Source organism: Phaseolus vulgaris, chromosome 1 (genome assembly GCF_000499845.2).
Source record: "Phaseolus vulgaris cultivar G19833 chromosome 1, P. vulgaris v2.0, whole genome shotgun sequence".
Classification (NCBI taxonomy): domain Eukaryota; kingdom Viridiplantae; phylum Streptophyta; class Magnoliopsida; order Fabales; family Fabaceae; genus Phaseolus; species Phaseolus vulgaris.
In genome coordinates this window covers 3,510,998-3,523,078 of record NC_023759.2, presented here as the reverse complement: position 1 = coordinate 3,523,078, position 12,081 = coordinate 3,510,998, and the positions used below count along the sequence as shown (strand labels likewise).

Genomic DNA, 12,081 nt, shown 5'->3' with positions numbered 1-12,081 from the left:
GGTTATAGGGAAAACAAATATATTTTGCTCCTTATATTAATGAGTAAGTACAACTTTTAAGTGATCAATTATTAATATTTCATCTTTTAAAGTTATACTATTTTTTTTCTCAATGCATGTGTAATTGGAACTTACTTGTGGTATTCCTAAATGACTACAATACGCATTGCACAAGAAGTCACTAACATACTTCAAACAAATAGTGGACTGGTAATTACATTATCAATTTACCTATGCATATTACTTTAAGGTCGACCAAGTGCAAAGGCTCATAAGCTGACATGGTTACACCTAAAGGATTTTGTAATTTTCATTATTAGTTTCCTATCTTCCTTTGTTTGTGAAATGAATATCATTATTAAGTTTTTATTAATATTGAATTGTAGTGCAATAAACAAATGGGAGGGTACAATTGTAACTATTATGTAATGCAATGGATGACAACCATGGTAAGAGTCGAAACTGTCAGAGGTTTGGGACCATGTTATCATTGTTTATATAAAACTTTGTGTAGTTCATGCACTAAATTTGAACTTATTTTGTGATGCAAATTTTATGGCTGTTCAACCACCTGGATCCAGAATCAATGGACTATGTGAGGAACGTTTGAACCACATATTTCATTATATTCTATAATACTCTAGGATAGATGATGATCAAAATAGTTAAATCATATGTTGTTTAGTTTTAGTTTTTAGTTTGTATGATTTAGTGTATAGAAATTTTGATATTACACACTAATTTATAATTTCGTTTGATTCATTTCATATTGTTTTATAAGTATTTATATGTTTTTTTGCATTATTATTGAATCTAATTGAGGTTTTAAACAATTTAGGTTAATTAAGAGGAGTAAAGGTAATAAACTAATTGAACTAAAAAAAATTCACATAAGTGACAATTTGACTAAAAACCATAGTTTATGACTAAATTAGTCTTTATAGTGACTAATTTAGAATCTGAAGTAGTTAATAACTAAAACTTTAGTAGTTAATCTTAGATATCAATTTAAAAATTAGGTTATAAATTTTTATTAATAGTAGAAACTATTTCAGATACCAATAATTTAATTTATAAAATAATATCTAACTTAGTTTATATAACAATTAATAACTTTTATTTCTAAAATTATTTTTTATTTAATGATTTTTTTTATTATTTAAAGTCTTATTTTATAGTAACTAGGTTGTTTGGTTTATGAAATTTTGTAACTAAGTTTTTTTTCCTAGGAGAATGTGTAAGCTATCCAATGTTATAATTAAATACTTAGTTTTAGAGGGATAATGGATTAATTTTTTAAGACTTTTGTAAATAAATTATGTTAATTTAAGTTGTTCAAAATAGTAACTTCCAAAGTATTTAAATCCTCGTTGCTGTCCGTGAAAAAACTTTGAAGTCCTCTCCAAGTTAATTCTTCAAAATAATTCAAAAACTAATAAAAAATAATAATAACAAATAGTAAAAGAAATTGAAATTTATTCTAAAAAAACTATTTATTCAAACTTAAAAAAAAATATGACAATTAAAGTTTAAAAAAAATAAGAGATATGAAATAATTGTATTTAAAATAATTCAAAAAATGTAACCATGAAAAAAATAAATTCATTTCATATAAACATTTAAAAACAAATATAAGGATGATATATATATATATATATTTAATATGAATAAGATGAAATCAAACTATTAGTTGCAAATAACCTCATTGTACTTTAAATTTACCACATTACCTAATATTTTAATTAAGTAATTATTAAATATTCAAAAATATCATTCAAATCCTAACTCTAAATAAAATAATAATAATATTATGAAAACTTTTATATATATATAAAAAGATCAATGTTTTTAACCATGTATCATAAATATGCATTTAATTGTGTAAAACACTTAAAAAGTTAATATTTAAAAGAAGATATAAATTTGAAGGTGACCAAATAATATGAAGCTTGTTTATCAAGTTTATTTTTTTATTTTTATTTTATTTTTTATAATTTCAATATAATAGTACATTAGATATTAATTCATTCACATCATATTACTTGGATATATTCAATTTTTTCCATTTCTTTTTTTTTTCTCCCTTAAATAGTTTGAGAAAATTTCAAATTCAATTATCAAATCACATCAAAAGTTAAGATACTTTGGTGAACTTTTGGAAAATTGATGCATGAAGTTGAAAATTTGCAGTGAAAAAGTGATTTTCCCTTTGTATTGATCTTTTGTCTAATGTGTGCAAATTCGTAGCAGACAAGTTATCTTAGTGGAATCTTTTTTCCAAGTCAAAAGCAAAATGTTCCAAAATATTATTAATTTATTTATTTTTATATTTATTTATTTATTTATCAGTGGACAGTAATGATTCCCACTAAACATGCCATATGATCACTTATAACATATTGAGTACAGTTTACATTTAAGAAATAGTTTTTTTTTAATTATAAATAAATGTAAATAATTTATTTGAGCACTCTGCATAAAAATATATGCATCAAGAACTTCTGTAGCATGATTACACATTAATAGAAAGAATTTAACTTTTATACATTATGAGTGTAAAAAATTATATTTATGATTTTAAATTTATTTTTTTATGTGATAGAGAAAAGTAAAGATATGTTTTTTTCCCTAATCAAACCTATAATTGACTAAAAAACTAAAATATATTTTAAATAATCTTATATATTTTCATTACAAGAAAAATACAGGTTAAAAATTATGAATATATATTTTATATAAAAATTAAATTATGATATATAAATAGAAACTAATTCCATTTTATAAATAGATTTTGTGAGAGAGTGAGTTAAATTTAAATTTATAGTATAAAAAGCTAAATTTGTTTGTAAAAGTAGTTGTTAGTTGAATTTTTTTAATCAAATTCTTTTTTCTATTATTGGGAAAGAATAATACAGTCTCAATACTCATTAAACATCTTATTAGAAATCCTTATTAGAAGTGATTAAAAGAAGAACAAACAAAAGAAAGTTAAAAAATAATAATAAATAAAGTCACAGAAAGTATAATTAGGGTGTTTGATTGTGTGTGTATAAAAAATGAACCAATTCATAATTAAAAAGAAAATTCTTATTAAAGATGATTAATAAGTATTGATTATAGAAAAATGAATGAACTATAAAACACATATTAGTTGGATATGTTATACACATACCATGTAACCATTGCTTAATGAAAAGTTGAAATAAAAATCCAAAGAAAAATAATAGTTTCACAATCTTAGAGATAAATATGTATAATAAAAAGTAAATTTATAATTAAATGATATAAAAAATTATAAAATAATAATATTAAAAGTTGTAATGGTGATAAGTATAAAAAATTGGAACAGTAAATCATTTACCTAAATATAAGTCTAAAGTGAAACAATGCCAACCAACATCCAACCTTAATGATAGAACAAAACTCTTATGGTCTTTGTTGGAGAACCCCACACTCCCACTCACTTTCCCTCAAATTTTGACAAGAAAGGTATGAGCTTTAAGAGATAGAGAGAGAACCCACTATTCTTCTCCCTCCCTACCCAATTTCCATGGAGGATTTCAACTACAACACATCAAGGTCTCATGGAAATGGGCAATTTATGCAGATAGAGAGGTGCTATGGAGGAGCACCAGAACCAAGGCCTTATGATCTCAGGTCCTCCAGTGTTTCCTATTCACAGGCTCAAATGGTTCCAAACAACAAGGACTTGAAGATGAAGAAAGGAAAAAGCATGTCAAGGGCCTCCATTTCCAAGCCTTGGAGCCTTTCTGATCCTGAGTTTCAGAGGAAGAAGAGGGTTGCCAGCTATAAAATGTATTCTGTGGAAGGGAAAGTCAAAGGGTCCTTCAGCAAGAGCTTTAGGTGGCTCAAGGACAAGTACTGGCATGTGGTTTATGGATGGTGGTGATTCAGTTGTTATACCCTTTTGTATTTTCTGTTTACATATATATAACTATTTGAGTTTTCTGTTCATGATTTTAGCAGAAGTATGAGTTATGATCACTGATCAGCTTAATCAGACTTGAGTTTAATAGCCAAAGCTTTTTGTTTGTAATTATATAGATGTTACCCTTTTCATTGAGTGATCTTTTTCTCTACTTGTTTTTCATTTTTTGAAGACCGTCTAATGGATTAATAAAGTGTTCTGTGTAGTGTTGTTGAATTCTATAAGGAAACAGAAATGGATTAGTTTTGCAAAATGAAAACAGCTTCATTATTAGGAGATCTTAAAGACTTATCTTATCCATATCCTTTTTCAATTCCTCTGTCTCTGCCTCACTCATCACTTCACCAAATCATTTGATTTTTCTTTTTTTGGTTATTGCTTGGTGTTTGAGTTAATTCAGTTTGTATTTGATGGCTCCATGTGTTGTCTCAAGTTATTGGTGTCATTCAGTTTGAGTTATTCTTCTTATTTCATATTTTCATTTAATCATAAAATATATTCTATTAAGAAGTAGACTTTATAAAATATATAAAATATAAAGTGTTCTTAAGTCAATCTGATAAAAATAATTTATAAAGTGATGTTTTTATCCACTTATATAATATTTTTATCTATAAGAGACATGAAATCTTCGATACACATTCTTACATCGAGACCAGTCAATTTGTGCATGAAATTATATAATTATGAATCATCAGATCTATAAGTCCAACAAATTTTCGTTATGATAGACTATAGGTGACTCTAATCACTTATTAAGAAGTGAATTTTAAGCCTAGATAAATTTTATATACGAATTGAAATATTTATGAAGTATTCCTTTTTATTCATTCATTTTTTTTGTTAATAAAAAAGAAATCTAATACTTTAAATATTTGACAATTTTTATTAAGACCTTTGTTTGAAAATAGATCGAATGTTTTACCACAACAATCCTTGTATATTTCTAAGTTTATTAACAAAAGTCATAATGGTTTTTATTTGACCAAGAAAATTGTCTTACTTATACCTAATATTATTAAAGCATCCAAAATCTCTGTGTTAATGCATATAGATATTTAGAGTTTTTTAAAACAAATTTCATACATGGTCACAAATATTTCGTATTCATATTTAAATTGTTTTATTAAAATAAAAAAAGGGAAGTTGGGTCACTTATGCAAACTTTCATTCATTTGTTAGAAAACCAATTTAAAACCAAAGTACAAAATGAGGTCCAATTATGTACTTGAATTCATTAGGAAAAATTTCTTTACATTGAGAATACTTTTTGTAATAAAAACGAGTTATTTTTTTTTTAAAATTTTTTTACGAGTGAAATATTAAATTATCTTAGATTAATATATTCTTTTATACAATGCATGTAAACAATATTTAATTAAATAGTGTATTTTGAAATTTTGTCTACAAACTAGTTATAGTCTCGTTAGAGAATATCCTCAATTCACCAAAAATAATACTTAACCCACATTTACTTTCTTTTTCATATTACTTTCATCTCAATTTTTTCTTCTTATTTTTAGTTGTATTCTTCACATTTTCTATCATATTTCGTATTATATATATATATATTTATTTATTTTCCTAGTTCTACCCTAATAAAGAAATAGAGTGAATTAAAACAATAATTTATGAGATTTCATGACATTACGCAAAATCTTTATTTTTTAAACAATTAGAATGAGTAAGAAGTATCGCAATAGTTTTTTTAAATTAAAAAATCTGAATAAAAAAGCATATAATTTTATAAAACAAGAAATACTGAGCATAATTTACTAAAAGAAAATTAAGATAAATGGATATATTACTTTTATCAAATCATTTAAGTCCTTGGTCATATGGGACCACTCCTCTAGCACCACCAACCAGATCGATAATATGCCATTGCTTTTGCATGAAGTTTCTTATAAGTAAAATTCTATTCCCTGTTTGGTTTATGATTCTTTTGTAGTGATTCATGTTAAAAAATATATTTATTTTTTAATTCTAAAATTTCTATGAATGCTTGTAAAAGTATTTATAGAAGACCCTCACGTTTATTAACCTACACTTTATACTATAAGATGAGCTTAACTTTCACCAATTTTATTCAATATAGATAATTATATGATAAAATGAAATTGTAATTTAACTTAGCAACAAAAATTTGGGAAAAGTTAATATAGTTTAATCTTCTAGAATTCCTAAGTTGTGTATGTCGAATTATGAAGTTTAGTATTAAATTTATCAAATCCAACCACTGGTAGATATATTAAATAATATTAACGAGAAATACTGTGATTGGTTCCTTAGGTTGCTAACAAATTGAACTTGAAGTTGAAAGTAACAGTATGACAGATCGTTAAGGAGTTAGCAACAAAGAGGAAGGAAAGTTGAAACATTTAGACCGTGGCATGTGGGAATCTATTCTATTGACGGTGGCTGCCACCGCCGGGAACAACATTGGAAAGATCCTGCAGAAGAAGGGCACTATCATTCTTCCACCTCTTTCTTTCAAACTCAAAGCATGTCTAAAGTTCCATTTTTTGTGTGTTTTAAATTGGTTTGTTTTGGTTTCTATTAAAGATCTCATCTTTTTTTGAAGAAATTGCTATTTGAATCATGTGGGTGTCTTTGAATTTTTGAAATTGTTTTTAGTTTCTATTGCTGTGTTTATTTGGTGCCAATGTAAAATTGAATATTTTCCATCAATGTGTATGATTGAGTGGGAATGGATAGATACCAAGATCACCTTTTTGTTATCTTTTTTTTTTCATTTGAGATTATGTGAGCTTGAAGTGAATGTTTGGTTATTGATTCCATTGTGTTTGCAGGTCATAAGATCATATGCTTCAAACAGAACCTGGGTGATAGGTTTTCTAGTGGATATATTTGGGGCATTATTGATGTTAAGGGCATTGTCTTTGGCTCCAGTAAGTCCTATATCCCATGCCAATGTGATGATAGGTTTTGTGACCCTCTGATCTTGTGTTTTTGCTTAGGTTTTTGACAATGTTATGGTGATTTTCTTATGTTAAATATATTATAGGTCTCTGTCATCCAACCAGTTTCTGGCTGTGGACTAGCAATTCTATCAATCTTTTCCCATTTTTATCTCAAGGAAGTCATGAATGCTGTTGATTGGGTTGGCATTACATTGGCAGGTTTTGGCACAATAGGTAAAGTAAGTTTATATTTACCCGAGAGCATTTTGTTGATTGTTTACCCTACTCTGCTTCATTTGACCTCCACGACAAGCAAGGTTGTTGGGAGGGGATAACTATGCAACAAAAAAGTGTATTCAAATCACGAAAACAAATTATAAGTTTTTTATAGTTCATTCTGTTCATTTTGATTGAGTGATGATTTTTTAGCTGTTGGCCTAGTTCAGAATTCAGATCTACATATAATAAAGTATTTGTTGTACCATTTATTTGTGTGTACTATTGTATTAAACTTTTGTGTCTTGTGCACCTGAGCAATGGACTGAAAATTTCTGGAGTTTTCCTTCTTTTTATTACATGGCTGCTAAGAAAACTAAGTTTGTGTTGCAGGGTCATTGTATTAATGTGTTTTTGTATTTACGCGATACTAATTGGTTAAGTATCGTGTGTTTTTCTATGTTTAGGAGTTGGTGCTGGAGGTGAGGATCATGGGGTGGTTGCTCTATCTATTTTTCACATACCAGGGTTGGCATTTGTTGTTTTCATCTTGTTTGTAGGTACCTTGTCTTATGAATCAACTTATTTTATAGTCAAGTGCCTTTATGATCAGAGATATTTTGCATTCATAAGTTTGGCATCATGGCAAGTCAGGGAAGATGTTTGCATCACTTGATTTTGATACAGTAACAATGTTTGTGAGGAAATACTTGAATCATTGTGAAAGAAGCATAGTGGTATTCTAGTATTAATTGGAAGCCTAAGCATGGTGTGGATGCCAAACATACATTTGACCTTGAGTCTAATGTGTATAAATGCCAAGTATCATGCTTAATCCATGCATGAAGTTACATATTTCTAAAATCATAATTGTTATTTGTATGAGAAAAGCGTCATCTGATTACTTGATAAACTGTTTTTACCACTTATTTTCATGGGATGTTATTTCCTCCTCAATGTGGTGCATTTAAAATGCAGAATTCTGATGCCGTCCTTTATGCGTAATATTATGTATGTCTTTAAAGTAAAATTGTTATTTGATTGTGAGGCAATCAAATTTTCCTGGTCCTTTTCATTGAAAATTACACCTTTGTTCTTGAATCTATGCATGTCAAAGTCACTAATTTCCTTGCTAAGTCAATACAATGTGAAGGCATTTTTCTGATAGCATTATTAGAAGACTATTTTTTACATTGCAATTTATACAGATACTGCTTAATGGGTGGGTTCGAATATGCAAGAGTCAACGAAGAGAACAAGAAATGGTATTCATGATTTATCCATCTCGAAAAGCCTTTAGATTTACATATATATTTTCATCTGAACACCAATTAAGGGTGGTTTATGAGCCATGTTGTTCTCTCCTCTTTTATCACTTGACATTTTTAAGTTATACAGATGGAATATGATGTCGTTGAGGAAATCATCTATGGCTTGGAATCTGGTATTTTGTTTGGGTACTTTTCCTTCCTTATTCACTTTTTTATGTATTCCATTCATGTTCAGATACTTCTCACTTTTTCTTATACCTCAACTGCTTAATATCAGGATGACTTCTGACAGTTAAATTAACAGTTGCCTGAAACAAAACAATTAAGTATTGCATGGTTTGGAGTTTAGTATTATTATTTCTTGTGTATTCGTAGTTTCATTTTTGGGATAAAAAAGGTTTTCAGAGAGAAAAGAGAGGAATGCAGTTAGGAGGATATTGTGTGTGTGATATGAAGGGATTTATAACATCCAACACTTTTGTGCTTGGACATTCCACATCATATTTTGAACTAAACCTAACTTTTTATCGTTAAACCTTGAAATTATGGGCAATGGTGTCTTTTTTACATTTTTTGTTACCCCAATGACAACTTTTCTCTTATGTGTGCCTCTTCCATTTAGTTTACTTTTATTTAGAGGTTGCCACAGTCATCATGCCTTTGTATATTCCCAGACAGAGATGCAACCAGTTTAGTCAACTTGGCATTGCAATTGCAAACCACTTCAGGCAACTGAACATGGCAAATGAAGCCTTTGAAAAATATTACCAGAAACTTTTTGTTGTTAATCATCAACATAATCTTACTTTTGACAATTTTATGTAGCTGCTTATGCAGTTATGCCATGTCTGAAGCCATTTATATAGCTTATTATTGCTTTCTATTAGCTTATGGTTTTAACATTTTTTTCTTGGAGGCTAAACTCGGCTTATTTAGAAATTCAGAATTATTGAACACCATTGCTATTTGCATGACAGATAAGAGAACATTTACATCACTCTTAATTTTGTTCACACCTAAATGCAGGATGTCATCTGTAATATCAAAGATGGGATTTCTATTCCTGGATCAAGGTTTTCCCAAGCTGTTGGCTCCTGTGTGCATCATGATCAGTGTCTGTTGTAGTGGCACCGGCTTTTACTACCAGGTATTCTGAAGAGCACTTTTATATGATCTACTATCACGAGAACCATTACATCCTTTAGGCATGCCATGGAAGGAAATTAAACCATTTTCAGTCAAACTGCTGAGACACTTGTCCAAGCAAAGTTCTACAGTGCCTATTTCAGAGACAATAACTCTTTAAATAATCACTATCTTCCCTTCTCTTGCAGACACGTGGTCTAAAGCATGGGAGGGCTCTTGTAGTTTCTACTTGTGCAGCTGTGGCATCAATTTTGACTGGTGTTCTTGCTGGGATGTTTGCTTTGGGTGAGCGACTTCCTTCGGAACCAAAAGCTCGCTTGACACTTCTTCTTGGATGGTAACATAAGATGTTAAGCTGTGTTTTACAGATTATTTTTTTCTTTCAGAACAAAGGAAAAGGCCAAATGAAAATGCATACCTTCCACTTTTTTCTCATCACACATAATAAATATGCATGCATAGTTAAAGGAAAGAGGATTCAGGAGTAGCTGAGTATTCATGCTTTTGGAATAGTATGCAAGTTGAACTTTTAGATTGAAAGAGTCCATAACATTCATGCTTTTGGAATAGAATAGTATGAGGGGTGGAAGTTCTAAGGCCTAGGGCTCTTTGACTACAACAATGTTAGGATCCAATTGCAAGGTATGGAACTTAAGTCCTGCATTGGAAGTATGGGATTCTGGGGTGGGATTTATACTCTCCGACTCCAACAACTAGCTTTTGTGGTGATTCTCTAAAGGTTCTTATCAATTTCTTCCTCATTCCATAAAACAAGAATGAAACTGTGGTCCTCATTCCAATATTCCTTACATCAAACAATGCAGAAACTAACACCAGCAGTTCAATACTTCTTTCCATCCAGAAGAAGTTACATCATGTTTAGTTGTCTGCTACAAACATTTGGTGGCTTTAATCTAATTGGTTCAGGCAGTCATTATTTGGGTTGGTGAATAAACTTAACCAGATAACCATTATTGAAAACGTAGATTGAAACTATTTTAGAAAGACCCTAATATCTAGTAATTCATGTGTCTCAAACAAAATGGAAATCTTCAGGTTCTTAATACATATGAAACACTGTGCTGCAGGCTACTTATTATTGTGGGGGTGATTTTACTTGTTGGTTCAACACGGCTAGTGAGTTTTCTTTCTTGTTCTTCGAGGCGAAAAAGAAGCAATATGGATAAGAATTTTGGCCTTAGAAGAACCACTTCTTCCCGTGTGAGGGAACCAAGTCCAAGTGCTATCATTCAAGCAGCAACATTAAATCATTTACTATCATCATCTTCCAAAGAAAAAGCTTGAGTTGACATGTGCTGGTTTATGTTCCTTCATCCTTCGTTGGATATCTGAGCATTAAGTTGCTTTCAAATCCGATTGGCATGGCCAGGGTGTATTGTACGAGTATAGTGGTTGCTTAATGATATTTTGTAGATCATTCATTTGCGATTCACACATTATGATGAAATATTTGTTAACTTCTGAGGCCTCCTTGTAGAAACTTTTCGTGAACTTCCATTATTTTTTGTTTTCAAGGATTGTATGACAGTTATGATAGCATACCAACATATACAGAATTTGTTTTATTTGCACTGAAACATATTTTGATAAAGAAAAGTTTTTTCTTGTGTACTAGTGCAGTGGTGCTCTTTGCATGTATAGGTATCGCTTCGTTAGAAAAGAAATGTTAAATTGAATGTACTTGATTTCTTTTAGCACATTCTACTGTTGGTAAAAGTTTTTTGAAATTAAAAAATGTGTAGTTTTTTAATAAATGTTGTAACAAAAATACATGATTTTGTATTGTTCAATATATTTTTATCAATAGGAGAGTGTGTTGCTATTACTTCTCCCTGTATGAGATGATTCATGCAAATGTTGTATCTCATGATTTATTGAGTACAAAATTGAACCACTAAGAAAAGAAGAAAACATTTTCATAAAATGAGTCTTTATTTATTCATCTTTTGTTTTGAAATTGTAGTTATGCATAACTTTGGAATGGTAAGGAAAGCATAAATGGAAAAAAGGTGCTCTTTTAGGAAATAACAGCTTTCTCCACTGGACTTTGTGCTTTAGCCATATACAGTACAGTAAAAATCCATGAAGAAAATTAGTAACCAGAAGTAAACATTTCACGTGTCTATTCCACTTTGTTTGCACCCTCAAATATGGCCAACTTGCAGCAGAAAGCACATTTGTCAAAGCCACTGACTATTACAAAATTGCTTCACCACTGAAGAGTGATATGTTTCGAATTTGTGATTAAAATACACTCATAATATAATAATTTTTAGAGTGTTATACATTCAACTGTAAAATACAAAAATCAGCAATCTTTTAAAAGGTAATTTACACTGTATATTTTAATTAAATTAGTTTAATATTTACTTTAAAAGTCAAATCTTTGACAATTTTCAATTAGTTGACCTTATAAAAAAATGTATACTCTAAACACTTTCTGTTAAAGATAAGTTCAGTACTGCAAAAGACAGAAACACTACCATTTATATTTTGCCAATCTAAACTTTTTTTTGAATAGATTTTAATAATCTAAACTTGTACTTTCATTATC

At 29.1% G+C, this 12,081-nt stretch overlaps 2 protein-coding genes across 5 annotated transcripts; both read left to right on the top strand.

Moving 5' to 3' along the window:
• Positions 1 to 3,384: 3,384 nt before the first annotated feature.
• Positions 3,385 to 3,975, top strand: LOC137816652 (uncharacterized). Its single transcript, XM_068619888.1, has one exon. It carries the CDS (start codon positions 3,551 to 3,553, stop codon positions 3,908 to 3,910), a length of 360 nt encoding a protein of 119 aa, XP_068475989.1. The 5' UTR covers positions 3,385 to 3,550; the 3' UTR covers positions 3,911 to 3,975.
• A 2,255-nt stretch (positions 3,976 to 6,230) lies between these two features.
• LOC137816651 (probable magnesium transporter NIPA9) lies at positions 6,231 to 11,141 on the top strand. 4 transcript variants are annotated; one of them, XM_068619885.1, is made up of 9 exons: positions 6,231 to 6,453; positions 6,763 to 6,861; positions 6,978 to 7,107; positions 7,557 to 7,645; positions 8,298 to 8,354; positions 8,488 to 8,546; positions 9,387 to 9,507; positions 9,695 to 9,843; positions 10,595 to 11,141. In XM_068619885.1, exons 1-9 carry the CDS (start codon positions 6,343 to 6,345, stop codon positions 10,809 to 10,811), a joined length of 1,032 nt encoding a protein of 343 aa, XP_068475986.1. In that variant the 5' UTR covers positions 6,231 to 6,342; the 3' UTR covers positions 10,812 to 11,141. The 4 variants fall into 4 exon arrangements, with proteins under 4 accessions (XP_068475986.1, XP_068475988.1, XP_068475985.1 ...); XM_068619887.1 differs by lacking the exon at positions 7,557 to 7,645 and having other exon boundaries at positions 6,244 to 6,453; positions 6,978 to 7,112; XM_068619884.1 differs by lacking the exon at positions 6,231 to 6,453 and having other exon boundaries at positions 6,509 to 6,861.
• The last annotated feature ends 940 nt before the right edge of the window (positions 11,142 to 12,081 follow it).

Coding starts and splice junctions, on each gene's coding strand:
- LOC137816651 (XM_068619884.1), top strand. CDS start 6,640: ATGTGTATGATTGAGTGGGAATGGATAGATACCAAGATCACCTTTTTG. Junction 8,355..8,487: donor AACGAAGAGAACAAGAAATG/GTATTCATGATT, acceptor TAAGTTATACAG/ATGGAATATGATGTCGTTGA. Junction 9,844..10,594: donor TTGACACTTCTTCTTGGATG/GTAACATAAGAT, acceptor ACTGTGCTGCAG/GCTACTTATTATTGTGGGGG.
- LOC137816652 (XM_068619888.1), top strand. CDS start 3,551: ATGGAGGATTTCAACTACAACACATCAAGGTCTCATGGAAATGGGCAA.